Source organism: Nelusetta ayraudi, unplaced genomic scaffold (assembly GCF_046127955.1).
Source record: "Nelusetta ayraudi isolate G7.1 ecotype Tasmania unplaced genomic scaffold, CSIRO-AGI_Nayr_v1 ptg000039l, whole genome shotgun sequence".
NCBI lineage: Eukaryota > Metazoa > Chordata > Actinopteri > Tetraodontiformes > Monacanthidae > Nelusetta > Nelusetta ayraudi.
In genome coordinates this window covers 1,815,562-1,842,570 of record NW_027466089.1, presented here as the reverse complement: position 1 = coordinate 1,842,570, position 27,009 = coordinate 1,815,562, and the positions used below count along the sequence as shown (strand labels likewise).

Genomic DNA, 27,009 nt, shown 5'->3' with positions numbered 1-27,009 from the left:
GACAACCCGCTCTCCCTCCTGAGCTGCCGTGGGACCATCGACTGCATCACATATTTAATGCATAATAGGATTCTGGAAAGAACATTGATGACAGAGTCGTGATACTGAATGCCACCGTCGAGCTACCATTAATCATTTGTGTACTTTTCTGTGAAAGACTTCCTTCGGGCAAAATGTCAACAGTTAAAAGCGTCGTTAAAAAGTTGGGTTATTGGTGGGAACTGTGAAAACAGTGCTTTATAATGCACATTTCATAAGCATCAGTCTAAAGATATACATTCAAAAAAAATATTTGTTTTAAATGAACATATTGGAAAGTGACGGAGTGTAGCTGTGCTTGCATACATTTTTTTTTTTTTTTTTTTTTAATTGACACTTTATTCTTTTGTTGTACTTGACTATAAATAAGTTTGTCCCATGACTGGAACAAACTGAGGTTATGCTATATGAAATCAAGTGCCCATTCATACCCGCCCCCGCTGAATGTGAAGTGTCCCCATCCCCCAAAAGCAGTGGGGACAGGATCCAAATCTTCAGCAGGACGTTTGTTCCGGGTGTGAACCTTGATATGTTTCAGGGAAAACTGGAGCACCCACTGGAAAACGGCACAGAAACACCCTGCGAGCCCCACAAGTGGAACACAGGACCTCATTTCTGTGAAGCAACAGTCACACACACACACACACACACACACACAAGTGCTGGACTGAGGTGAGTGAAAGTGTGTTCTTTCTTCTTTCCATCGTCCCATATTTTTTTTTTTCTTATTGAAATACTGGCCAGTGAAAGATAGATTAGAATAACTTAAAAATAATTTCAAATTTACACCTGAACTAATTGGAAGTATAATATAAATTGCAATCGGAATCAAGAAAGAGATAAGCTATAGAGAAATTTCTTAATCCATGTCAATATTGCACCTGAAAATAGCTTTGAATTTTGCCATGTTGCAGTTTAAATGGATTTAAATTTCATTTAGATGAATATTAGCAAAGGAATACTGTTTGTTCATGTGTTTTTTTTATTTATTCTGCCTCCCTGCCAGTGTCTGGTCTCCTGTCAGGTCGCTTTGCTCTGCCATCTGCAACGATCCACACCTGCTCTGCTTCCGCAATCAGGCTCACCTGCTCATCGTTAGCCAATCAGCACAGAGTGAATCAACTCCACTCTGATCTCAGCCCCCGTCTCTGCTGGACACGTGTAGGGGACCACCCTTGGACTGCCCTTTCTCATGTTTAAATAATAAACCTAAAGATATTCCCAGTGATTTTATTATTAGATACAATATAATCCTTCATTCTGACAGATGATCCCATGAGGTGCCACAGGTTTACGAGTTAATGCCTTAAAATTGAATTTGACCAAAGCTGTAACATTATTAGCAAAAACTGTACTTAGCTTGGACATGTTAATATTTTGGCAAATAAAATATATCTTTAAAACTCAAATCAAAATATATATATTTTTGAATCAGGTTCGATGAGAGTCTCGTTAGTCTGTTTATGAACCTAAAAAGGTCTCTGAAGCACTTCAGGTCTGCAGGTCAAAGGTAAAGCACGTAGAGTTGAATAAATATGAGGCATCGCGTTATGTTTGAAATCATTCACTTGGCTTAGAATCAGCTGAGATATTCACATCTTGTTAACATTCAGTCTGTCACAGGAAACCATCGACTCCACGTCTTTATGACTCTTGGCAACTTCTCACGTCTCGTTACTGCATTCAGTCAAGTTTCTTTAAAGTCCATAATAAATACTAAACATTAATATTTTAAAGTTTTTTGTTTTTTTTTATGTCAAACACTTCATGGATTGAACTGACTCTCATTCCTGTTGCCTGCATTCTAGGTCCAGGTCCAAGTCCTTCTGCTCTTCCTGCCTGATTGTCCTACGCTCGACCTTTATTCATTCGGGAAGTACGACCTTGCACGCGTTCTCCCCGCCCTCCTGCGGCTGTCCCTCCACCTCCACCTCCACCTCCACCTTGCTACCCTCGTCTTCCTCGCGCTCCGTCTTGATCTGGGCCACTCCCAGGCGGCACAGGGCGTCTCTGATCACCACCTCGCCCGACTGGCAGGCCTGCACCACCTGGTTGATCTGCTGGCACACGATGTCCCTGCTGGTGAGGAAGTCCACCAGGCGGTTGTACAGGTAGTAGTAAGCCGGGTTGTTGAAGACGGCCGGCTGCCTCCTCACGTGGTCGACGGAGGGACACCCGTCAGCGGAGTCGCCCTCGGTTTTGCCCGCCTCCCCCTTGGTCCGCTCCCCCTCCACCTCTTCGCCTTCTTTGGCTTCGGCGATCAGGCCGACGTAGGGCTCTAGTTCTTGGCAGAGGGACATCGAGTGGTGCTCCGCAGGAAGATCGGGACCGGCAGACCCGGGAGGGTGGACCAGCCAGCAGCTGGGCGATTTGGTGATGGGGTGCACCTGCTGGTTCTCGGCCACAAACGACAGGTCGGCGCTGTACGGCTGGTCCTGGAGCTCAGCGCAACACACCACCTGTACGACCAAAAAGAGGAAACTGCACTGAAAGACGCTGTGAGATGAAGTGAAACTTTACTAGAATACACACTCCTGGTTTTTCCAGACGTATCGATATAGAAGTATATCACGAAAGTGCCATGGAAACACCTTTTCGCATTTACACGTCACTGGATGGGACGTCCGTGGGTCACGTGACCACTTGCCATCAAGTGAAATGCCGTATATGTTTGGATGGAGGAGGATATGGAATATTGTTTTACAAGTAATCAAAGAGAAAAATATTTCTAAATAAATAAATAAAACAACCATTCTCGACAGCAAACAAACGTAAACAAACAAAAGCAAAAGCAGGTCAATCTCAATCCCGCGAGATTTGACGAGAATCGCGGTTTGTGCGCTTCACACCATTCAATGGAAACACCTGCAAATTGTACTTTGTCGAAATTTTAGAAATCTCGCTTTTATTTTGCGAAAAACTGTCATTGCAACGCAGCTTGTGTCAGATTTTCACACTCAGATTTACAATTTGTTGCAGCCTCATGCATGAATTCTGTCAAATCTTAAAAAGTAAAAGGGCAGGGAATCTGAAGCAAAAAAAGAAAAATGGAACCCATTTAAATGTTGAAATGTTTACCATCGGTCATTATGTATCTCAAACGCTACTAACTTTTTTGATGAGCAACTGTGTTTTATTCACTCACCTTTGGCTTTTCAAAGGGGTCCGAGAAGCAGCCCTGGTTTCTGCCCCACATCCTGGTGGCCAGTTCTGGGTGCTGCACGTCGGCGCACAGCGCCACCATGCGGGCACAGTCGCTAACGTAGACCGGCGGCCAATAGCGGGAGGACAGAAGCAGGTCGACGTGGTCGCGAGCCGTCTCTCCTCTCACCAGGTACTTGGAGCCGCACACCACCTGGAAGCAAACATCACACAGAGGTCGGAAATGGGACGTGGGGTTCTGGTGTGGGATGTGGGATGCTGGTTTTACCTTGTGCGGGCAGAGCTTGGACAGCTTGCCGGCTGTGAGCTGAGCCGAGGGCTGCGGCGCGGTGGAGAGGCCGCTGTGCACTCGCGTGTACAAGGAGACGACGGAGGCCAGCAGTTCGCTCTGACATGCAGGGAGACGGAAACAATGGTGGTATAGAAACACATTCCCACAGAAAAGCCGAATGAAACTGACAAAAACTGCCTTCACAAAAGTGATGCGGCCCCCCCGGGGGTGAGGACGCGACGCGTTGGATTTATCACATGATACCTGAACACTGTGCCATTGTCGTGTTTTATGGTCGTCTTGTTTACTTGTGATCGCAATAAAAAAAAAAAAAAAAGAGGCAGCGGTTGGCGTGCTCTCTGCCCGTCACCCACCTTGGTGGCGTCGGACGCGACGCTCTGGCCACACTGGTCCAGTATTCCCCTCAGCTCGTCCTCGCTGTGATCCTCCACCTGCTCCAGCCTCAGCTGACCGTCGTGAATGAGACGCACGAACACAGACGGATCCCCTGAGAACAAAAGAGGGCGGTTTACCGGATTGGCGGAAACTGATTTTTCAGGTCAACACTGAGATTTAAACCAAAGCAACACCCTGTAATCGTTCATCAACGGTTTACCAGCAAGGCCAAATTGCCTCAAAGAGCCAGTGTGTGGATGCCACACACTGGCAAACACTGCACAAATGCATAACACCCCTGTATAAAACAGTGGCGCCGGAGGCCAATCAGAGACAGACGTGAATTTATAATAATACACAACACGGTGCTAATTTGAACCTTTCTGGTAGGACTTTCCACATGTCTGGATAAATGTACATTGATCCTGATAGACTCAGCGATAACTAAACTTTATCGTCAGTTCACACTTGACCTGTGTTCGTGTTGCTTTGAGCCGCTATCCCTGATGCGTCTTTTTTACTTTTCTTCAGCCCTCCAGTTGCCAACGTGTTTTAAATGAGCATGTGTCTGCCATCACCTGACAGTCTGCAGAAGCAGAACTAAGCAGCTTCAAGTGGAACAGGATCATTTTAGAATACGGTGTTTAGGGACTTTTATTTAAAACCATGAGCTAAAAGAAAACTTGTATGGCAAGGCTTTGCAATCTGTTAAAAAAAAAAAAAAAATGCTACATTTATTCAACATTCCCAATAAACAGAACCACAGTGCAGTTGCCCATGTTAAAGGCTCTGTGTGGAACTACTTCAAAAGCTGAGGCATTTTTAGCCATTTCACTGACTGCCAGATTTCTTCTTGTAGTTTAAATGGGTTTACATGCCAGGGGTGGGCAAACTTGTTGACTGGTGGGGCCACAATGGGTTCTAAAATGTGACGGGGGGGACGGAGCAGCAGCAGATGGATGGAGTGTTTTGGTAAAAAAAAATATATATGTCATGGGATACGGAGAAGAACACATGGTTTTAAAAAAAATGGATGAAATGCAGCTATTTTATGACTTGCTGACTACTGATATAATTTCTTCAAGTTTGGCGGGCCTCATTAAAAGGTTAATGGGCTGCATATGGCCCCCGGGCCGTAGTTTGCCCACGCCTGTTCTATGCCACGGTCTCCTATAAATCAGGAGAACTTAACAGTGCACAGGCTTACCTGCCGGCTGAGAGCTCGGTGACAGGACCTTGTCCTTCTCCGTGTTGATGACAGTGGCGCTCCTCATCAGTGGAGGGATGAAGGGAGCGATGATGGAGGCGTCCACCCGCGTGATGGGAATGTCTGAGGGAAACGCTGCCTGCTCGATAGCCTCGCTCTCCATCGTCAGCCAGAAGTCGTCCACAAGCACCTCGTCCGGGACCGAAACCTCGGGCCAGGTGAACTGCAGAAGCAGCACAACGTCTGAAAACGCCGATGGCACCTTCGCGGTCTGAGTGTCAGTGGGAACAAAGTCGGTCTCTAACCTCCACGTTGGTCAGCTCCAGTACGTTGTTGCTGTGTCTCTGAGCGATCTCAAGCTTCGGGGCCACACCGCAGATCCCACAGATCATGTCGTTGTAATCGCGCACCGTCAGGCACTCGAAGGCCCAGTAGCCACTCAGGAGGAGCTCCTGAATCTTGGACAGCTCCTCCGGACCAAAACTGTGGACTGGTGCAATGGAAGGGAGGCAAAGTTCAACGGCTTGTAAACTAAAACATCATTGGATAAAAGGTACAAATGTTCAAATACAAAGATGCAATAAATAAGCACATCATGTATGCAGAGTGTGCGAGTGTGTGTTTACCCAAGTGGCTGGGGCTGTGGTCAAAGAGGACTCTCACCACCTCAGAGGGACTCTGGCCCACTTTGATACTGGCCCTGATCTTCAGGAACAGGTCGATGCTCACCAGGAGTCTGTTCCCAATGTTGAACAAGCCTTCAATCAAAACAGCAAAAGCAGCAGGTTGAATCTCACAGAGGAAGATGTTGCATGTTGTTTTCCATTTTTGATGTGACAGAAACACATTGTTTTTGCATGTTGCAGGCTTCTTGACAGAGACATTTTGGGCCAATGAGAGTGTACTTGGGCCCACTTACTCAGCCCTGATATTAACAGTTGGTTTCCATAGAAGGAAATGGATGGTACATCCTGTGGACAGTAGAGCAGCAGTCTCTTTAATTGAAAAAAAAATTGCAGCCCGTTTTTAAACTTTGCAAAATCATCCCGCAGGCCGGAAAAAACACGTTTGCGGACCGGATCTGGCCCCCGGGCCGGATGTTTGACACCCCTGATCTAAAACGATCACGGTGAAGAGTCTGAATGAGTGAGTGTTTGTTTGTTTTAATAATTCAATTAATGATGCAGCATTTCTAACCACTCAAATTCCCAGAACAGATTACCCTTTTTCTGCTGTGCTGTGGATGAGGCAGCGTAAAAGACGAAGAGAGCGAAGCAGAACATCTGGCGCAGCTTTGGCTCATTCAACACTGCGCCTGCACGCAGAGCCACTGACCTGCGGGCAGTTCGGTGAAGCTGTGCAGCGCCAAGCACTGAGCGTTGAGGCACACTTTGAGCTGGAGGGACACGGTCTGGACGAGCGTCTCGGTGAGCAACCAGCACTCTTCCTGCCCTGCAATGGTACTGGCACACACACACACACACACACACACACACACACACACACACACACACACACACACACACACACACACACACACACACAAGGCCTAAATTAGGAAACAAGGGCCTCATTCACAAGTCCCGACCACTTCTGCCGATCCTCTTCAAAAGGAGCGTCTGTGAAACCGTTAACTACGTGTGAAACCATGTGACCATGCGTTGTCTTCTGGGTTATGGAATAATGAGGCAGGAGGCTGCGGTGGAGCCCGGACCACACTGGAAGATCTGGTCTGACAAAAGTGTGTGCGAGTGAGTCAATGTCATCACGTTGGCCACTGGCACAGGCAGGACATTGTTTTAACAGGTTTAACAAAAAAATGGAAGCATGGAAGCGACGTCAAACCATTTCTTAAAGCGAGTCCTGTTTTATACCAACCAATGAGAAGCTTTCGAAATATTAAAACTGAAGAAACATTTCTCCTATCGACACTCGTCTTTTGCATTCAGTTGAATTTCAGATTGTCTGAATTTCAGACTCACTGCATGCAGTAAATGGTGAATGGGCTGCACTTACATAGCGCCTTCCAGCACCTTCACAGTAGCCCAAAGCGCTTCACAATGGCCTCTCATTCACCCATTCACTCACACACCAATGGGTGGCTGCTGCCATGCAAGGCGCTGCCAGCCTCATTGGGAGCAATTTAGAATTCAGCGTCTTGCCCAAGGACACTTCACACATGTGGACATGTGGAGCCGGGATTTGAACCGCCAACCCTTCAATCATCAATTCGAGACCCACTTTAGCAACTGAGCCACAGTAGCAGATATTTTGCTCTTTGCAGTTTTGATATTACCATACAGTGAAGCTGCCATTTCTGGATTTTTGGACTGACTTCATGCCATCCAAGCAAAGGAGTTTTCACATAGAAAAGTTACCTGTCGCCCCCTTTAAAAAGAGGGTAGTTGCACAGGCCACAGTGAGTCGCTGCTGATTCGTACAGCTGTGGCCAGCCGCACTCCATCAGCGTCTCCGTCTCCACCCTGCCCCCCTGCTCCTGGTCACTGGACTGCACCAGGACAATCTGGAGACTGTTGAGCTCCTGAATGAGTCTCAGGGTTTCCTGGAGCTCGCTCTCGCTCTCGGGAATCTGCAGTGTGCGGTGCAGCAGCTGCACCGTGTTCTGCCGCTGGACATCCCTCTGAGCCTGGCTCAAGGGCTGGTGCGGATCAAGCAGCGGCACGGACATAGACTGAGAACGGAAAACAGGCCTATTATGAGATGACAAGTCGCCCAGATATAATCACGAGAAAGGTTTTGAGGGGAAAAGTTAGCTGTTGTTGTTTTTCTCTCAAGTGGTTCATAATCAAGGGTTGGATTGAAGGGGAAAATAACTTGAATGCATCATGCGTTAGGATGATTTTCATTAATCCTCTGAAACAACTGTGCAGACACAGATGAGCTGGCACTCATAAAGGAAGTCCAGGGTGGGAGAAACAGCTGCAGACTGATTCCGCAGCCTCCGAGGGAAGACAGCTTTCACCTTTGTGCCCTTTGCATTCTTCTGGGTTAGCTCACAGCCACATTTAGGGCACACGGCAGGTTTGTGTCTGTTCTTATACATGTAGTCGCAGGACTGGTTCTTACAGTGACCCCTTCCTCGTCCTGTAGACAATCCCAAGTCCTGCAAAATAACGAGAGGGAGCAGAAATCAGGAAGCAAATGACTTTGAACCGATGCTCGATACGCAACAGCACAAAGTAATAAGCAGCACTGTTGGTCATATACTGACCAGGTTTGACACGGTGTGTTGCTGTTTGAGGGGCAGGAACGTCAGGAGATTGACTTTCCTGTCGGCCACAGAAGACGTAGCCTGCCTTCCGTCCGCTGCCACGGGTGAATCCTGCACAAGCAGCAACAAACAAAGTTCACTGGACTGTGGATTTGCCCCTTTCTTCACTGTTCTACACCTCCCTGCATGTGCTGACCTGCTTGGTTGCGGTTGCCGAGACGCTGCGGCCGAGTTGTTTCAGCGTGCTGGGTTTGAGAAGTGAGAATGTGTCTTGCGGCGCTGCGGTCGGAAAAAAAAAAACATCAGCGGAGACGAAACTTCAGAGAGTCACATTCACTAAACCAGCAACTTTCGACCAACGAGATGAGATATTAACACGTGTGAATATTTAAGAACAGGAGTGTTGTTAGGAGGAAGAAAGCCATCGACGCACAGCACCTGTTGGTGACTTATTGTTTGCACTTTTCTGGGAAGGCACCGATAAAATCTGGAGCATCACATGGCCTAGAAAGACAAAGACAAGCCTACGTGTGATTCAACATTGTGCCACTTTGGTCTGACCACAGACTCCAGCCAGTGTGGAATGCATGACATATGTCACCTGTGTTGTAGAAGGCAGGAAGGATGGGTCTCACTGGTCTCTTCTGAACAGCTGCAATCCTTCTTTCTTGACCTTTGACCGACACTGTCTTCAGACTGCCTTGTATCTGTCTACTCAACAGAGGTGAAGGAGAAAGGCAAGTAAGATGCATACAGAATTATGAATTTAAGTGAAGAAATAAAAACGCAGTCGAAAACAAAAGGTGTAAAAATCAAGAGACAGAATACGACCCCCCCCCCCCCACACACACACACACACACACACACTTTTATGCGACCGAAAAACAGTTTTGGGAAAGTGAAATTACAAAGATCTAAGACATGGTGGCTCAATTAATAAAGGGATATTTTGGCAGCCAGATCAAACAGAAGCCTACTTTATTTGGTCCAGCTCCGTAATGATACCGCCCTCTGGTGGCAAATCAGCTGGAACTGCGTGTCGTTTCCTGGGGCGCCGCTGAACTCGGCCCTCCCTTTTGTCTGCAGTAGCAGCGTCTGTTTTGCTGCCATCAGCCTCGCCTGCCTGATCAGCGGGGGGTGCGGGCAGGCTGTTTTCATCGGGCTTGGTTACAGCTTCCTGTGGCGCGGACACGGCTTCGTTACCTTTTGTTTTCTTTGCCTGCCACACAAACACAGATAGACTCTTGAGCCAATGGCTGAATCTGGATGTGCTTTGGTCTCTGTTCAATGGCATTTACAAGATTAAAAGTGAAATATTTTCCTGATGGTGAAAGTCAAAGTGATTTGTTAAGATGAGACGTTAACACTTACTACTAGAAGAGCTTAATAAAACACTTAAGCACATTGAAATACTTCATCTTTTGATGTCATTCAAGAGAGGTACAAACGTCTTTGTTTTGTGAATCAAATGTGACAGAGATTGATCATTATTTTCTGACTATATAAGGGCATAAATAATGTATTTTTCAACAAAATAAATATACATTTTGTTTAAATGTGAAAAGATAATCATATCCGTATGCTGGATGATATGGTTCATCAAAGGCTATCAGCTTAGATAAAGTTCAAAAAACAAAATACTTTAGTGACTATATTTTCATTTGTTTCATTCACTTACTGCAGGTATCCATTTCCCACCCAAATGATTCCCACACTGGGGGCAGGTTGGAGGCTTGTGGCGGGTGACATACACAAATGTACACCCAGGATTTAGACACCTCCCCCGACCCCTCCTGGTGTACGTCTTGACAGGCTGGAGAAAAACATAAAACAGACCAGACTCCTTAGTTATAACGACTAAACTATGTTGCAACAGTTCTATAATTCTCTCATCAGATAACCTGGCTGCAAACCATTTTATATGAAGGTTTGGCACTGGGTTCTCTGCTGTCTCCTACAGCGACCATCATCAGGGGACGAACGGAGCTGACAGCTGGCGTGGATGTAGGTTCTAACAGGCTCTATGGGAGGGGAACATACATATATATACACTACCTGTACCACCGTAATGCTGTGACTAAAATGGTTACCATGTAGAGTGATTTCTCACCTGGGCGGGTATGATGGCCACTGTCTGTGTAGTGTCCCCTAGCTGCACCGCTGGTCCACCGTAAGCATGACAAGCAAGAGTTGACTCCGCCCCTTGCAGTGCGACAACGCTGGTAGGATTGTCAGCTGAGTCCTGTGAGGCAAGGTCACCATCCGCCAGGGGCAGAGCTTTGGATAAAACCGAGGAGGACGAGGATGGGCTCTCACAGGGCTCCGATGGATAAGGCGCCGCCTCTGTTTCCTTAGCGCCGTCATCATCAATGACCGCCTGCTCAGAAAGCTCCACCTCACTGGCCAAGCCAAGCCGGGTCAACTGGGAGTCTTGGGGGAGAGCCACAGCCGCCAGGTGACCCTCCAGTGATGGGTTCAGAGGTTCCCCGCTAACCTCTGGCTGAGAGCTTCCAGGCAGTTCATTGGAGGAGTAGTCTTTCGACAGAAGTAGGAAATTGGCTCTGGGAAGGATTCTTCGGAAACCCGGCACATCTTTGGAAGGGCTGAGGGAAAACTGAGTGGAAAAAAATAAAACGGAACAATTATCTTCATGTCAATGATTTGAAAACATTGTGTGTGCCTCTCTATCTTTGAATGACTCTTGGCTACGAATTAACAAGCCAAATTTGTTTATTATCATGTAACAATGTGACTGACAAGCTTATTACTGCTGCAAAATATTAGACCACCTCATTTTAAAAACCTTCAAGACTTTGCAACGTCTTTCAGTGTGCTGACTCGCGTAGCTGAAGCCACTTGCACGCACAAAACTTTGAAGCTGAAGCTCACCGTGTCCATGCCCTCCTTTTCAGACTTGGCCTTTTCCAGATAGTAGGCTTTTTCAGCCACACTGAGCCTTTTCCAGTTCTCGCTGATGCGCTTATTGATCTCAGACTGGGGAATATTGGGAATTTCCTGTTGCATGAGTTGGTGAACATCAAAGTAGTACAGCAGGTATGCAGACCTAAAATAGACAGATTTCACGTCAGTGCTGGAATTTCTTCCACAGTTTTTTTTTTTTTTTTTTTTTTTTTTTAAAGGTGCAACATTTGAACAAAATGAAATACAAAATGATGCTGACACTTAAGGGACTAAAATACATAATGAGTAGTGTATTTTAATTTACAAAAAAATAAATAAAATAAATTGTATTGAATGTGACATTAATTGGTGTTTTGTGATCTTGACCCTTATATGGCCACTTGTATAAAAGCAATGTGAGGTAAAGTTGGACATCAGCAAGCAGAAATAAGCATATGCCCTGCAATATACTTTCATACCATTAGATGGAAAAAATCTAAATAGTGGGACTTTAAATTAAAGTCAGTGTCTCAGAAAGGGCCATACTTGGAGACAGTACATCTTGAAACAATACCTGGGCTTCTTAGGTTTTTCTACACAGTCCTGGCTCTTGTTTTTCCTCTTTTTGGGGGTTGTCGCATCCATTTGTTTGTAGCAGCTTTCCACCTCTTCAGTGACTTTGACTACTTCAAACACCTCGTCCTTGTCCATGACTACCAATATGGCTGGGCCCAACATGGAAACAGAAAATGTAAAATGTCTGTAAATGTCCTTCAGTGAACATTCATGGGTGTAGAAATCAGATTTTTCTGAATAACATTAAGACCATTTTTAAAGACAGCGCTGATATATATTTCAAAAGTGTGCATGCTAATTAAAACATTGAATTTGAATAAAAAGTTCAACATCATCATATCGTGCCAAATTGTTGGGAGACAGACAACGCCAAATATTTTTACTATTAGCAGGAAAAGAAGCAAAGTAGATGAAAAAAGGAATAGGATTTTGTGCAACTGAAAACCAACCAGGATTGGCACAAATTGTCAAGTTGGGGGGAACTGCCATACACAGGTGAACAATATGTTACAAACATTGGTTCTTCATGTTTTAAAAACACGTTGAATGGCGTGTGGTTATACTGCCCATGCACACAGCGAGTCATCCAATGAAATGCCTTCTTATTGAAGCCTTACCCAGGATGGCCGGAGGCTCCGCTAAACCCGTCTGAACGCCCTTCTGAGGCAACCGGAGAAGTTTGCCATTCTGGGGGTGAAGATTTATGCAGAGATGTGCACCTCTGTTTCCCCTCAGTTCGATAATATGTGGTTTAATCGTGTCCGTAAAGTGGCTTCGGTTCTCGTCGCCTTGAAGAAAACATGGCGGTTTGTTGCCATGGCCTGCCACCAATCATGTGCACGAATAAACTGGCATGGACCAATCGGGGAGGACGTTTTTGACACGTGAAAGCAACGCGTAGACCTTCAATGCAGATAGTTGCCACATGTAGGCAGTGTTTCGATGCTATCAATTGCTTGACAACCAATCTTTATTTCGTGTTTAGTAAGTATAATTCTCACTCTATAAAGCTGCCAATTTTTTAATAGTCTACAGTGTATTAGTAACATAGGAAAGCTTAAACTATTTCTACAAGGCACCGGTAAGCATTAATGAATTTTATTCTAAATAGAGTCTGCCAAAGTAAAGCTAGTAGCATTCGATTTATATTTTTAAACGATTACACCAAATATCGTTATCCTCAAGACCAATCCATTTGTGCTTGAGTGAAAACCTATCACGTATATCGCCTTTTGGTTTATTTTCTGATTCCTTGCTTTGACGGCTCCCAGACGTAACTAATCGAGTGGCACGCAACCCGACTCAGGATTACAAGCAGAACATCGATCGCACCACGAGCAAACATGGCGGATGACAAGGTTAGTGAGTTAGAGTGCTCTGGCTTTAAATGAACGTTCGTCGCTAATATGTTTGTATGGAACTGTATAGTAACCTTCCACGGGAGGGACGGCATTATATATTTAGTTAAACTGTTGGCGACACTGTTTATGAGTTAGCTTGTAACACCCTGAAACTACTCATGCTGTAAATCGCAAACCGGGTAAACTTCCAGAGCGCTGTTATATACATGTTATACATGTCTTTCATCATATTGTCACGATTTAACACTGTGTAGTTTGATGAAGTATTATCAATTTTAACATTAGAATAGCTGGGCTGTTGTATTTGAGATTTATTTTTTTTATTTTTACTTTTTAAATTCAATGTATTTGTTATATCTTTACTAAAGGATCCATTAAAACAGCTCAAAGATCTAACGCAGCTCAAAAATCAGTTGGAGGACATCCAGAGGAGAGTGGAGAACGAAGTTTCCGCTGGGATTCCTCAGGTGTGTTCTCAAGTGCATGTTGTGTTATTGATTGACGTAAATAGATCTAATATATAGATTAGATTGGTTTATGTCATTCCTTATGTGTGATTGTGTGGTGCAATGATGTTATTGTTTCCCCAAATTTCCCCTGGAATTTAAAATTAATGTCTTTAATGTTCCAATGTACAGTATTAAAGTCCAATCCTATGACGTTGAGTGTGTGTCTTAGAATCATGCTTGAGAGGTATGGCTTCTTGTAAACAATATTTACTCATCATTCCTGCATATTGTGTCTTGCACAGGGAGCCTCAGTGTTGGGATCCCCGTTCCTGAAGGGCTTCCTCGCCGGCTATGTGGTGGCCAAACTTCGCTCCTCAGCCATCGTGGGGCTCCTGTTTGGAACCGTTACCGGCATTTACGCCGCACAGAACTATCAAGTGCCCAACATTGAAAGGACCATAAAAGAATATTTAAACAGCTTGAAAAAAGGACCCAAGTAATTATAGCTGCGTGTGACTCTTGCCTGTACCACAGAAGACACAAGACAAGAAGACAACTGCTGGAGCTGCTGTCTGGTCAGTGACTCGTGACCGACCAGCTGGAAGGTTTCTGTGCACAGCGAACTGATGGTTCATCCTCATATCTTTTTTTTGTGTGTGTGTGTGTTGTTGTTGCTGTTTCACAGTTCAGGCAAATGCGGCTTGGTTGCATTTCCTCCTGGAACTGTTGATGCTAATGAAAGATTTAAGAGATTATCAGATTTTATGAACCACTTTCGTAGTCTGATATTTTGATTATCTTATATTCAGAGGAACGTTGTTACATCTGACAGAATATATACAAAGAAACGTGATTTAAAATTTTACTGTTATTTAATATGTTGGCATTTACAGCCTCTTATTTTCAAAAGGAGTTTTCCTGTGTGGATTTCTTTTGCATTTCTGAATGAATTTAGATTCTTAGACGGTGTTTGTTTTATGTGATTGAAAATGATTGTGATTCAGAATGTGGATGTGACACCCCGCGCGAGGATCGAGAGACTGTGGGTCAAAAGGGTTCAATGGGTCGCGCTCTTAGTGCTCATGGTTCTCATCTACGGCTCCCACGCGCCACTCATCAGTCTTACCAAAGTCGACGGCCAAGTCCCTTTCAGCCCGTCGTCGTGTGTCATCATGATTGAGATTGCCAAGCTTGTCATTTCTCTGGCGACGCTCTTCCTGAACGGAGACGCCGCCGCCGTCCGTGTTCCTCCATCTCTGGCCCTCGTGTTCCCCTACGCGGTCCCTGCCCTTCTCTACGCCCTCAACAACAACCTGGTGGTGCTCATGCAGGCCCACATGGATCCAAGCTCATATCAAATCCTGTCCAACCTGAAAATTGCCTGCACGGCCCTCCTGTACTCCTTCTGCCTGGGGAAGAGGCTCCGGCCCACTCAATGCGCTGCTCTGGGACTTCTCATGATTGCAGGATTTTCCCACACGTACGTCTCTTTGGACCTGGACGACACCGGACTCGAGGAAAGTTCCGGGCTTCACATCACAGCCCGGGGACTTTTTCTCATCCTGGTGTACTGCTTTGTCTCAGCCTTGGCAGCGGTGTACACAGAGTGGATGCTGAAGAGCCAGAAGCTGCCCCTGAGTCTGCAGAATCTCTACCTCTATGTGTTTGGCGTGGCCATCAATGGGATCTCCTCTGCCTTCTCTGTACAAAGTGAGAAAGGCTTCCTGGATGGATTCTCTGGTCTGGCTTGGCTCATCATTGCTGGCCAGGCAGCCAACGGACTCTTGATGTCTGTGGTGCTGAAGCACGGCAGCGGGATCACCAGACTCTTTGTCATTTCCTGCTCCATGTTGGTGAACGTCGTGTTGTCTTGGGCCTTTTTAGGGCTGCAGCTGACTCCGTTTTTCCTGATTCCTGTTTGTATGATTGGACTGGCAGCTTACCTTTATTCCATCTAGTCAAGTCTCACTCATAAGTACCAAAAAGGATCGCAGTATTTCTGTATTTTGTTTGTTTTTTTTATGTGCCTTCTCTAATCAAGAGTCCAACACGTGTTTAATTTATACATTGCAAAGTCTGCCTGGATTTACAAACAAGTTCAGATTTTAAAGTTTCCACTTGTACGTCTGACACACTGTTGCGACATTATTGTATTGTTCATGAGACATTTCTGAAGACTGCTGCTATTGTCGTCTCTGTTTTTTGTTCTGTATTGTTTTTCTTTTCCAGAAAGAACAACATAAAAGGTGACGTGTTACGCATTGTGCATAAACCATTCAATAAATTCTGCAAAGCGTTTTAATTAAGCTCACTGACGCGTGAATATCTTCAGGCAGTTTTTCATTATTTTTGAGCTAACAGCTCAGCCTTTGGATCGTCTCTTACGGTGAGAGCTTCCTTTATCTCTGCCAGTGCTGCAATGAAAGAACAGAGTTTTGCGGCGCATGAGTCATCTCTTGATATTCCCATCACATTTAACCTGAGAGTGTCTGGATGGGGGGGGGGGCGCGCGCTGACCTTTACGCAATAGTTTGTTGTCGGCCTGCAGCTGCTGGTTCTGCGCAGACAGGTAGACGGCATCCTGCACCGCCTCCAGTAGCACGCTCCTGTATCTGACCTCTAACCTCTTCCTCTGTTCCTCACCCACCTCACGGAAGTCTCTGAAGACCTGGGGAGCAGCGGAACAGTAGCAGTGAGAAGTTCGAGTTTGTCAGAAATTGAGATGTGAGTGGTATTTGTCAGGTATGTAAAGGTGAATTCAGACAGACTTGAGCCAGAAATGCATGGCTCTGAATAACTGCTAATGTGCAGGATTGTATAATTTTGTTGAGGAATAGCACAGATCAGATCAGCTCAGCTCAGGCATTGAAGTGAGAGTCCCAATCAAATATCAATTTTTTTTTAAAAAATGCTATGCATTTAAAAGCATTTAGCAGCATTTAATTAATTGAATTACATACATGTAATTTATGAGAAGAACCTGTATTTTCATCTATATTTACATAAAGTTCAGGTCCACTGCTAAGGAGGCAGTGATATTCTGCTACCATGTGTCTGTGGTAGCCCTGGATGAATATGGATCTGCTCGGGGGTTTCACGGCTTTCCTCCTACATCACAGCTGATATGAGAGGGATGTGAGATCAAGTAGGAGTTGAAGCAAAGCCTGACACCAGGCATTCTGCAGGTTGAATATACAGAAGATTCAATCCTTCTAGTCTGACTGCATTTTGTAGAGCAGCAGCCAAAGTGGGATCATGGCCATGGACATGAGGAGCCATAATGAAGAGAAACAGGTATTCATTTGCTGGTGATATTATTGGTTCCCACTGGATGTGGATAAATCTCACACACTGGGCCTCTAAATCACTGGCTAGTTCACTGCTCTCCTCACTTGCATGCTCTCCTCTCTGAGCTGCCGCAGCTCCGCCTGGTGCCTGCGGTATTGATGCTGCAGCTCTCTCTCAGCCCGCTGGGCCTCAGCACGCAGCGCCTCCACCTGCAGCACCAGGACCCGCCTCTCTCTGGTCAGCACCAGCAGCTCCCTGGGGGGGCCCTCCGCCTGGCGGGCAGAATGGATGGAGCCATAAAGTGACGTGAGGATGGAAGGGAATTAAGTTGCAAATGAAGTGGTTTTCTCTTCTACTTTTTTTTTTCACGCGTCTCGCCATAAATCCGGCCTCGCATCAATTCCGGCTGACTCAGCATCCTCGAGCCGAGATGGATCGCGAGCCGAGTAGTGCGAGGCGACGCTACATCTCATTATCTCACCAGATCCTGTGCCAAGTCCCTCTCCATCTTCTCCACCTCCTCCTGAATTAATCTCTCGCTGTCCTCCTTGAGTCGCCTCCTCTGCTCCTGCGCCTCTCTGTGCTGCAGCTCAGACTGAGCGTGAAGATAGCAGAGGGGGAAAAAAAAACTGTGTGTCTGTTGCTCACTCGCATTTTTTAGAGGAATAATTTAACCTAAGGAAAGATTTCAATCAGCACTGTGCTGGATTTAGACCGAAGTGTCTTACTTGAACGTAGGGGTCCGATTTCTGTGGAACGTCTCGGTCCTTGAACGCCTCCTGCTTCCTGAGAGCCTCCCTCAGCTGCTTGATCTTCTCCACCCTCTCCTGGACCTTGTAGGCCTCCGCTTTACCCTCTGTTGATTTGAGAAACACTCACATCCTAACCAAAGCCACTGGCATTTGTCCGACGAGCGTGAGTTCCTCTACCTCTGAGGTGTTCCTCCATTTCTCGCCTGAGATGTTCCTGCAAGCAGCTCATCGTGTCGGCCGCGCCCTCTCCGCCGTCACTGCTGCTCCGGGAGCTCCTCCGGTTCAGACGTCTCTGCCAAATCAGTTGAAAGCATCGTTAAGATGATGATTCAAAACATGCAGCCAAATGTAAACAACTTGGTTAAAAACCTTTAATTTCTCCTTTATCTTCTCGGACTTCTCCCTCTGCTTCTCCCGTGACTGACTTTTAATCATCTGTCAGAGAGATTGTGTGAAGTTTGCACCTGTAAACACAGCCCACGAGAGAGACTCATTCAGGGTCGCTGAATAATTATGACCTGCAGGTTTCGCATTAACTCTGCCAGCCTGTAAGTGTTGTCAGCTTCGTTTCCCGTCTGTGACATCATCTTGGCTCGTAGCTCGGTTATGCTATCTCTCATTTCTTGCGCCGCCGCCCGTCGACACCAGCGATTAGCCACGGCCGTCGTAGCAAATCCTCTGGCTCTCTGGGCCAGAGATAAAGCAGAGGGAATCTCGTCGTCAACGGGACCTGCTGGACAGAGAGACTCCAGTCACCGCACTTAAAATAGTTCACCCTGGTTTAATGTTGGTGCGATTGGGCCCAGAGGACCTCACCGACCTGCAGGGTGGATGCAGTAGATGAGTGTGGTCAGGTAGTTTCCTGTCATGGCCTCGTTGAGGAGGAAATGGAGAAGATTTGGAGATGGATGGACTTGTTGACTCTCTGTGGCCTCCTGTTGGTTCTGTTCTACAATCTTCACCAACGGACTCACCCTGGAACATTGTTTTTTAATCTGTTATTGTAATGACACAGTAATGTAATACTTGTAATGTCATGACTCTGTAATGCAGACTTCATTATATTGTTCTGTTTTACATTTGATACTGGAATAGAGATACATCCAATATTTTAAATAATTCCAGATTTATCCTTTAGATTTTTATTTGGGTCTCATCAGCCGAGTCCTGTTGGCTGTACTGGGCGTCCTGCTGTCCTACACTACACTCATTGGATCTTTTTAATTTCATCCCAAACGTCAGTTTAGTAGCCGTAAATCATCAAAATAACCTCTATAAGTCTTGGGCTGTTATCACTAACCAAGGTGAGGTGTCACCTCCTCTTGTGACTTCACAAACGGCTCATTTATAGATAGATAGATAGATAGATAGTTCACTGACAGGCTACAGACACACATCAGCTTTACTATTCTGCAAGTCAGTCCCTTTAAGTAACGCAGTGGATTACAGGTTACTGCAGCCAAGACTTCTCCACATCTGTACATCAGGATAAAGTCAATAATAGTTCCTCTGGCTCTTGTAATAGATAGCTTGCTGAACATAAGTGCGTTGGCTGACCCCCTGAGGTCGGTCCTGCTGGCTCCCCCCGCCAGGCTGAACAGCTGCAGCCTGCTGCGGAAAAGCTCATCGCCCTCCTCCCTTTCCTCCTCCTTCTCCTTCTTCTCCACCTCTACCTCCATGTGAGGCTTCCACTCAGCAGCTACGGAGAACAGGGAGCTGCATCTGAAGGGAGAAAAAACGGTACAAATGTGTTAGAACGGATCCGTTCTAGAGGGGAAGGAATGAGCAACCTAAAAGCCTGAACATAATTTCAAAAGTGCCTGCACATGTGCGGGGTCCAGATTTTCATCAGTGCCACCATTAGGTTGAGAGCAACTGAGTGGAAAATTGGCCCTATGGGAATCGTGCTTTTTTTTCCCCCAAATGCATTATTTTGAAGAATGGAAATTAGTGTGTGCAGAGTCGAACCCACCTGCTGTGATGAGAACCAGCATTTGACTTCAGCATCTCACTGCATGCCTCATAAAGACTGAAGGCTTCTTCCGCTGAACTGACGCACACTTCACTCATGCCTGCTACGACACTATGACACAGACAAAGATTCCATTTTTTTTGTGATGTTTTTCTATGCACAGGTGCTCTGTGGCTACTTCATCTTCATAATTTGATGAGTGCACAGCCAAAACCAAGGGCTCACTTTCCAAGAACGGGGTGCGTCACACAGTTGAGAGTCTGTTTGTCGAGGCTCAGCAAATCCACTGCGCTACCATCTGGGCAAAACTGTCATTGTCACACAGGGGGATTATCACTCACAACACTGCGCGCTTTGACTGATGGTTTATTCAAAATGAGATGGAAGGACCGACCTGGAGGAACGACACAGCGGCGAACAGCTCTGACTCTACCGCAGACAAGAGATGATGAAACAGATTCTCCAAGACCTGAAGCAGAGGTGGAAATCACTTAATGGTACCAGAACAACAGAAGTGGGTGAGTGCTCATGTTTTTTTGGGGGGCTCTACCTGTTTGACGACACTCCCGTCAACAAGAGTGGTGATTTTCTCTGTGGATGCTCCACATAACAGCAGCGCCACGTTGTAGCCACCGGTGATGCACTGAGTCAGACTCCGCAGCAGCTGCTGGTGGAAACTCTGCAGGTTCACAGTTATATTTTCAACTGGAAGCCAGAGAAAGCGGAACTCTTTAATGGCACAGTCACGCTCCGAGCACCTGTACGTCGTCTGCCGCTGCAACTTGATCAAAGACGAACGGCTTCGCCTCCTAAATAGAAAAGCAGAGGGTGAGTTTCCCAGCTGCGAGTCGACGGGAAAGAACGGTGCGTGAATTTAGACGTTTCACCTCATCCTCTGCAGGTCGGTAGGTCACACAGTGTCTTCCCACATCCAGAGCCACACAGCTGTTTTCCTCTTGGCACAGGAGAACGCGTGTAAATGTAACATATCGGAGCCACACACTTCACAGGTTTGATCATGTTCAGGCTTTACCTTGACCCGCAGTGAGGAGCACTCCCACCATCACACGCTCAGACCCCTCACACCGCTGGAAGAACACGGGAAGGAACAAGATGAAGTCACACTAAACGAAGAAGTTAATACTCTGCCTGTATTTATGTTTAAAAAGAGCCACTTACAGGTGAATTCATGTTCAGAGAGCCTGCAGTGAGAGCAGCCACAGGGTCCGTTTGGATCCAGTGACACTGTTCTTAAGTATTAATGAGGCAGAATCTACTTTCACTGCTCTGTATGATCAGGTTACCAAAGAGAAGACCACAAGGTCCCAAGTGATCATCCATCCATCCATCCATCCATCCATCCATCCATCCAACCATCCATCTATCCAATCACTGCTTCCAATGTCAATCTCAGCTGTTTTAGGACAAGCTGGCATTTGATCGCTGATCCACAAAGACACGAACAACCATTTGCTCCCACAGACTCACACCTCGGACATTTTCATCAGCCTCACGTGCATTCTTTTTGGAAAGAAAGCCAGACAACCTACGCCGACACTGGGAAAACCCTATCATACAGATATCGTATCGTAATCACATGTGCACATCATACGCATTTCATTTATTGAATGTAACATTTCCAAGCATGTTGTGTTTTTTTGGACCATAACAGTAAGGCATTTTTGAAGTAAAGTAAATATGATTATGGCAGGTCAATGTGTGTATATTGTTCTTATTCTTATTATTACTCTGTAATATTTTATTTTCTGAGAGAGTCACGCAGAATAGAATAGAATAGAATAGAAGGTGGTCTGTCCTCTGTGGATCATTTACTTTACCTGTTAACTTTTCTTTTCAATTGCTCGATGGCATGTCCTGACCCTGTCCTTTTTAAAATACAGTCATTAAACCACCACAGGATAGGGCCTGTAGATAACTGAACTGTTTAAAGGCAATCCCCTAAGTTCCCTGTTAACGATCACTAATTAAAAGCGTGATGTGAAAATGTTATCAGTCCAGAGACGCTGAGGGTGAATTAGTGTTGACAAGAACAGTAATACTGTTCCGTGTGTCTGCCAAAGTCCCTGGAAATGATTCATAACGATGTACCTATAAAACATGCCTGACTCGATGTGTCTCTGCGCCCTGGCTCATTATGTGAGTTCCCTGGTGCACCGCGAGATGTTACCTTCATGGAGTGTGAAGCGTCCTCCTCCACTGACACCCTGCCAGCGCAGTGCAGGAAGACGGCAGCCTATTAGGGGCAAACGGCCGCACTGATAAGGCTTCCCACTCTGGAGAAAATCGAGCTGCTGAAGTGGGTTTTAAAGTGACTATAGGATGGCTCCTCGCCACCTTTGGCTTTGGCTTAGTCAGGATGTCCAGGGAGCGATAACAACTGTAGCTTTGCAGGGACTTGGAGTCAGTTAATAACACGAGTGCAGAAAATAAAGTGCGGCGCCATTTCTCTCTGAGATGTAGGGATTAATTATAACAAACCTCTGTGATGCTGGAGCCAATCGATAGAGCACTGTGAACGGCCTGGCATGGGGGAAGTGTGCAAAGTGGAAAAAAAATGGAGAGCCGCTGACAAAAGCTGCGAGAGGGTCTGTGAGAGAGGTCCACGGTCATGAGGTGCCACGTGATTTGTTGGACGCAGGGGTGAAAGAGATCTCAACTCTGACTGATACAAATGGCTCTCACCACATATAATGATTAAATTCTCCCCGGGATAATTTAGCATCCCGCCAGCTCCAGGTGCATCTACCATTTTTATTACTAATAGTTTTTAAGTCCAATAAATGTTTTTAAATATGCAGGGCAAGAACAAATCACTGCACAAATAAAAAAAAAAAGGGTGTCCTTGGTGCAATGCTGAAAATCACTTTATTCATCTGGATTAGGTGAGAAAAAAAAAATCAAATCAAAGCTAGAGCATTAACAAGGCTGGAAAAGGGAACCGGGCCGTGATTTTTTTTTTTACTTTTATTATTGATTAATATTTTTTTCTGCACAGTCATCAACAGTTTCTTGATCTCGGTGGAACATGACAAAAATATCTATAATGAAGAAAACAGTGTTGTTAAAAAGACTTTATTTAGCTTCCTCTGCATAAACAGCCAAAACACACAGAATTAAACCAATGTCTAAATCACAGGTGAGTCTTTACTCTGTCTTATGGTCTTCAAATTATTCACGTAATAGAAAGCTTTTCTTTTCATTTCTTTTTCTGAAAACAATCTTTTCCTGGGAGACATGTTTCATGCTATCAAAGAGTTTAATTATATTTTCAAATTCAACCATCATAAAACATATGACCTATTAGTAAACAACTGTATATTAACAACAACAAAAGAAATCTTGATTCTTGTGAAAACCAGACTGGCCCAAACATCTCTAATAGGTCCTTTGGGTGAAAAACACAAACAGTGTGCATGTCAGCGTAAATGATATCAGATAGACATCCCCAGCTCAATAGCTCTTTCACATCAACAAAGAAAAAGCAACACTTAATCAATAAGAGGCCTCACTCAATATAGTTGTGAAGCTGTCATTAAAGTAGATAAAATCAGAAAAAATGCATTGATTGAATACGCAATTAAGAAGATTATCCAACTTCAAATGAATCCAGCGATTGCTCTCAGACTGCGATTCTCTGGAAAAAATAAAATAAAAACACAAGAAATACATTAAAACAGCACAAGCACGATCATGTGAATAAAGAGATGTACGACAAAAGCTGGGGCTAGTTTGTTTGCAAAAAGACAAAGTCATGACATGCTAGGAAAAAAAATGTCAAATGTCCTAAATTTTCCCATGTAACAATAGTCTGAAAATTAATTATTAATTGGCTTACTTTATTTAGAATAACTCAAAAACACTAACTTGCATAGCAAGCAATTTAAGGCAATTTTCACCAATGCTGATTTAAACACAGCCTGCGGGTGACGCTCTTGAGTTTGTGTCTCTTACCTTAAGCACACTGGGGCCAGCCGCGGGTGGTGGTTCCCTGGATGGTTTTGCCAGACTTGTCCACACACCAGCAGAAACCTGTGGCGTGCCAGCACTGTCTGGGCTTGTAGTCTCCGTGCTCATCACACTGAGGCTTGAAGGAGCCCAACTTGCTGGCGTGCTCCATCTCCTCCTGGCACTTGGTCATCTCTAAAGAAGGACGTAGCAGAAGGCAGTGAGACAGTTAGGGCCAGTTGGGGTCAAAGGCCAGTGAATCCAGGACGGAAAAAGACGTATCAGGGCACACGTCTCCGTAGATGAGATGATTTTGTCGCATAAAACTGAGTTTATTGCACAAGCCTGTAAACACAGAGCTAAACATGCTTTTTGGGGATAATGAGCCATGTCTGGCTGCTCACACTGGAGCCCACGTAGAAGAATGAAGGGCTGAAAATTGGTGAAACATTTGAAACTTGATGCAGATTTTTTTTAATTTTATTTCTGTGCATGCTAACAGAAATAAACATTTTAAGGTTTGGTTTTCTTAGGCGCTAACATGTTTGCAGCAAAAAAGCTAAACTCAGTGAGTGACTCAGTGACTCTAATCCAGCTTGGGTTACCTGGCTTGTCCTGGGCCATCTTGAAGATCAGCCAGTAACGCATCCAGGACTCAAAGCTCTGCAGAGTGCAAAAAAAAAAATAACCCAGCAAGATCACATCAACTATCCACCGACAACTCGTCTACAGATAATTGTTAGCGATGCCTCCACTGCGGCTGACCTTCCATTCCTCCTCTTGGATGTTTTTCTTCAGGCCCTCCAAGTTGGCCAAGAAGGTCTCGTTGAAGGACGGCAGGTCAAAGTCCTGCACAGACGACCGGAGCTCAGTGGCACAGCGAAAAACGCTAACTGAACAGTGTACGACATAGCAGGGGCAATGTCCAACATACCTGAATGAAACCCTTCACCTGTTCCTCCATACTAACAACAGGTTCCTGCAGTTTCAGTTTGGAGGAGGCAGAAGAGTGAGACACATTCAGCGCACTGGTTTACATTGCTTGCTATTTCATGTACTCTGCATTTCACCACTTAAAAGTGGTGAAATGCCAGATTTTTTTAGCAGGAAGGAAAAAAAAAACCTACAGGTGCAGGTGGCTGCGGTGGTGCCTGGGGTTTTTTGGTTTCGCTGTCAATCGGTATGTCCATCACCATCGGGAGGCTCCTCAGGGGCACCTGCATTCTTGCTTTAGGCACACCTGTGCCTAAAAAAAGAGGATTATTTTATCATTTCCGAGGGAGCCTTTTGTGTTGTTGCTAGCAAGCAGATGGGCATTTATGAGCAAAAGGTCATTTGCAGAGAAACTGTTAAGCCTGCAGACCTGTTGTGTGATGAAACACTTAAGTCACCATGGCACCATTAAACTCACTATAGCCTGACACCCATTGGCTGTATATGAAGACGGAATCATTGTGACAACACTGACGACTTTGTGAACACCAGTGTGGAAGCCTAGAGATTGGTTTCATGGTCATCTTGATCTTCCGGTACCTTTTGAAACTAGAAGGTCGGCGGTACTGAAAGGTAAGCAATGATTGGGGCGAGAGTGTAAACTGTGGCCCAACACTTACCCACCCACTGGTAACGACTGACTACAGTAGACAATAAACTTTATGGCCACTTTTACTCAACATTTAACCAAACTGGACAAAAGAGCCTATTTAATGTTCTTTTTTCACAATCGATTCAGACCAAGCAAAAGAATTTCACCAGATTGTCACTTTGTGATCTTTTCCATATTGACAGCCTGACATTTTCAATCGTTTTGCAACCAATCTTGGCTGTCCCCGCTGGCCAAACGATAGATTGCAGACTTTAGGAACTACTGCGTTGTCCTCCTTTCTCATTTTTTTATGCAGTCCAGTCCTTGGTTTCACGCCTGGTATAATGAGTCATGTTATACTTGTGTGCTGAAACGTATGAGATCTTATGCTGCTCTATTTATCTGTTTCTTAAATTCTTTGGTACAAGTAATGAAAAAATGTTTTTCTACTAAACAGAGTACCTTCTTCTTTATTTGTCTGACTTTCAGATCAAGTTTCTGTGAAGATTCTTTCACTTCCCTATTCCACCCTCCCTCCATTGTTCCCCTTTTCTGATAGGCCCAGTGAATCACTGTTAGCAACTTAGTTCCGTTCCACAGGTGTTTTATACCTTTGGGTGCACGGCTCAAGTCCCTCCCCATTTGCTCTGACTTCCTTTGCAGGTTGTCGATCTGCTTGTTTTGGTCCAAAACCATCACAGCAGTGAAGATCTGGCTGGCGAGCAGCGCACAAACCAGAGTGGTGAGGCCTGCTATCTTCAGAGCCCGACTGTTGGAACCTCTGACAGAGAGAAAGAGAACATTTGTTTCCTATTGGTTTTAAAATTGTGTCAGACAACAAACAGTGGAAGAGATGTTAAATAAATAAATAAATTAATAAATAAATAAATAAATAAAAGAAACTACATTTTTGTTCTAATATTTTAAAATTCGAGCCAATAGAAACCAATAGAAAGTGAGAATCACCTGTTGCTAGGCAGACCGTTTACCAAGGTGCGCGGGTGTAAAAATGCTTTAAACTACTTATGATTTTGATTAGGTGACAACCTAATTTATTGTATGCAATGGTTTCCTACCATGGCGTGTAGTTTGTTGTTGTTTTTTTTTTATCAAACTATTTCGTTTGTATTTAGTTTTTTAAACTGTATTTACAAAAAATATTAATTAAATTAGATTAAATTTTGCATAGTGAAGCGCTAAATAAATTCTGAGCGTTGACAAAATTAAGCGGAAAAACCACAACTCATAGTTCTTATGTTTTGGCAGCTGTGATTTTTGAACCAATGACGTGCGGGCATCAGCTGTTCCTAGGAAGACACTCTGCCTAAAAACACAGTGAGGTGAAAGATTGACAACTGTGAAGGTGAAAGTCGCGTATTACGCGTCCAACTACAGGAAAACAGAAAAACATTTCATCCAAAGCTTGACATTATGAACTTTACACAGGAAAACAACTAAATAAATAAATACATACATAACACAAAACAGTAAAGTCTGTGTGACCTCCAGATTGGTCTGCAGACATTGACTTAGTCTTTTCATACTTACATTTTTTTTTTTTTTTAATGAAGAAGTTAGCCAAACAAACACTAAAAAAGGCGCCTTTAGAAGGCAGATTTTGTGTGACGCTGTTCTTACCCTGCGCGTTGTGGGACCAGCAGCCGTGTTTCACTGCCTGTCCTGCTGCGAGAGTCTGCGTCGGCAACCTGTTGATGAGGCTCCATCGTTTCCCAAGGTTTTTCTCGCCGCTTCTCCCAAACACACTAAATGAAAAACAATATCTGCAGGTCCAGAAGATAAGTAAGGCCGGGCGGACGAGTTCCAGAGAAAGGTGCAAGTGTGAGGAAAGTCC

At 45.0% G+C, this 27,009-nt stretch overlaps 4 protein-coding genes across 5 annotated transcripts; 2 read left to right on the top strand and 2 right to left on the bottom strand.

The window, feature by feature from the left end:
- Positions 1-1,253: 1,253 nt before the first annotated feature.
- hmgxb3 (HMG box domain containing 3) lies at positions 1,254-12,614 on the bottom strand. Its single transcript, XM_076032985.1, has 21 exons — positions 12,402-12,614; positions 11,783-11,932; positions 11,197-11,371; positions 10,418-10,921; positions 10,221-10,328; positions 9,986-10,120; positions 9,285-9,526; positions 8,909-9,018; positions 8,746-8,811; positions 8,504-8,586; positions 8,308-8,418; positions 8,059-8,199; positions 7,454-7,767; positions 6,411-6,538; positions 5,702-5,833; positions 5,381-5,565; positions 5,076-5,298; positions 3,847-3,980; positions 3,470-3,589; positions 3,185-3,394; positions 1,254-2,498 (listed from the first exon to the last, which is right to left on the bottom strand). The coding sequence occupies exons 2-21, from the start codon at positions 11,917-11,919 to the stop codon at positions 1,905-1,907; spliced, it is 3,852 nt and encodes a 1,283-aa protein (XP_075889100.1). The 5' UTR covers positions 11,920-11,932; positions 12,402-12,614; the 3' UTR covers positions 1,254-1,904.
- Positions 12,615-12,630: 16 nt separating this feature from the next.
- On the top strand, positions 12,631-14,336 carry LOC142892730 (SLC35A4 upstream open reading frame protein). Its single transcript, XM_076032987.1, has 4 exons — positions 12,631-12,768; positions 13,056-13,142; positions 13,514-13,612; positions 13,897-14,336. The coding sequence occupies exons 2-4, from the start codon at positions 13,128-13,130 to the stop codon at positions 14,092-14,094; spliced, it is 312 nt and encodes a 103-aa protein (XP_075889102.1). The 5' UTR covers positions 12,631-12,768; positions 13,056-13,127; the 3' UTR covers positions 14,095-14,336.
- Positions 14,337-14,381: 45 nt separating this feature from the next.
- On the top strand, positions 14,382-15,896 carry LOC142892729 (putative UDP-sugar transporter protein SLC35A4). The gene has a single exon (XM_076032986.1). The coding sequence runs from the start codon at positions 14,584-14,586 to the stop codon at positions 15,550-15,552; it is 969 nt and encodes a 322-aa protein (XP_075889101.1). The 5' UTR covers positions 14,382-14,583; the 3' UTR covers positions 15,553-15,896.
- A 6,577-nt stretch (positions 15,897-22,473) lies between these two features.
- On the bottom strand, positions 22,474-27,009 carry LOC142892727 (HLA class II histocompatibility antigen gamma chain-like). 2 transcript variants are annotated; one of them, XM_076032983.1, is made up of 8 exons: positions 26,796-27,009; positions 25,769-25,938; positions 24,700-24,818; positions 24,507-24,551; positions 24,338-24,421; positions 24,178-24,235; positions 23,579-23,767; positions 22,474-23,261 (listed from the first exon to the last, which is right to left on the bottom strand). In XM_076032983.1, exons 1-7 carry the CDS (start codon positions 26,879-26,881, stop codon positions 23,580-23,582), a joined length of 750 nt encoding a protein of 249 aa, XP_075889098.1. In that variant the 5' UTR covers positions 26,882-27,009; the 3' UTR covers positions 22,474-23,261; position 23,579. The 2 variants fall into 2 exon arrangements, with proteins under 2 accessions (XP_075889098.1, XP_075889099.1); XM_076032984.1 differs by having other exon boundaries at positions 24,700-24,812; positions 26,796-27,008.

Excerpts from the sequence above, each read along its gene's own strand:
- hmgxb3 (XM_076032985.1), bottom strand. The coding sequence starts at position 11,919 with ATGGACAAGGACGAGGTGTTTGAAGTAGTCAAAGTCACTGAAGAGGTG. Across the intron at positions 7,768-8,058 it reads AGAATGCAAAGGGCACAAAG|TCTATGTCCGTGCCGCTGCT; the intron begins GTGAAAGCTGTC and ends TTCCGTTCTCAG. Across the intron at positions 3,981-5,075 it reads ACCGAGCTCTCAGCCGGCAG|GGGATCCGTCTGTGTTCGTG; the intron begins GTAAGCCTGTGC and ends TTTTGTTCTCAG.
- LOC142892730 (XM_076032987.1), top strand. Across the intron at positions 13,613-13,896 it reads TTTCCGCTGGGATTCCTCAG|GGAGCCTCAGTGTTGGGATC; the intron begins GTGTGTTCTCAA and ends TGTCTTGCACAG.
- LOC142892729 (XM_076032986.1), top strand. The coding sequence starts at position 14,584 with ATGATTGTGATTCAGAATGTGGATGTGACACCCCGCGCGAGGATCGAG.
- LOC142892727 (XM_076032983.1), bottom strand. The coding sequence starts at position 26,881 with ATGGAGCCTCATCAACAGGTTGCCGACGCAGACTCTCGCAGCAGGACA. Across the intron at positions 24,552-24,699 it reads CACCGCAGCCACCTGCACCT|GAACCTGTTGTTAGTATGGA; the intron begins GTAGGTTTTTTT and ends CTGAAACTGCAG. Across the intron at positions 23,768-24,177 it reads GATGGCCCAGGACAAGCCAG|AGATGACCAAGTGCCAGGAG; the intron begins GTAACCCAAGCT and ends GTCCTTCTTTAG.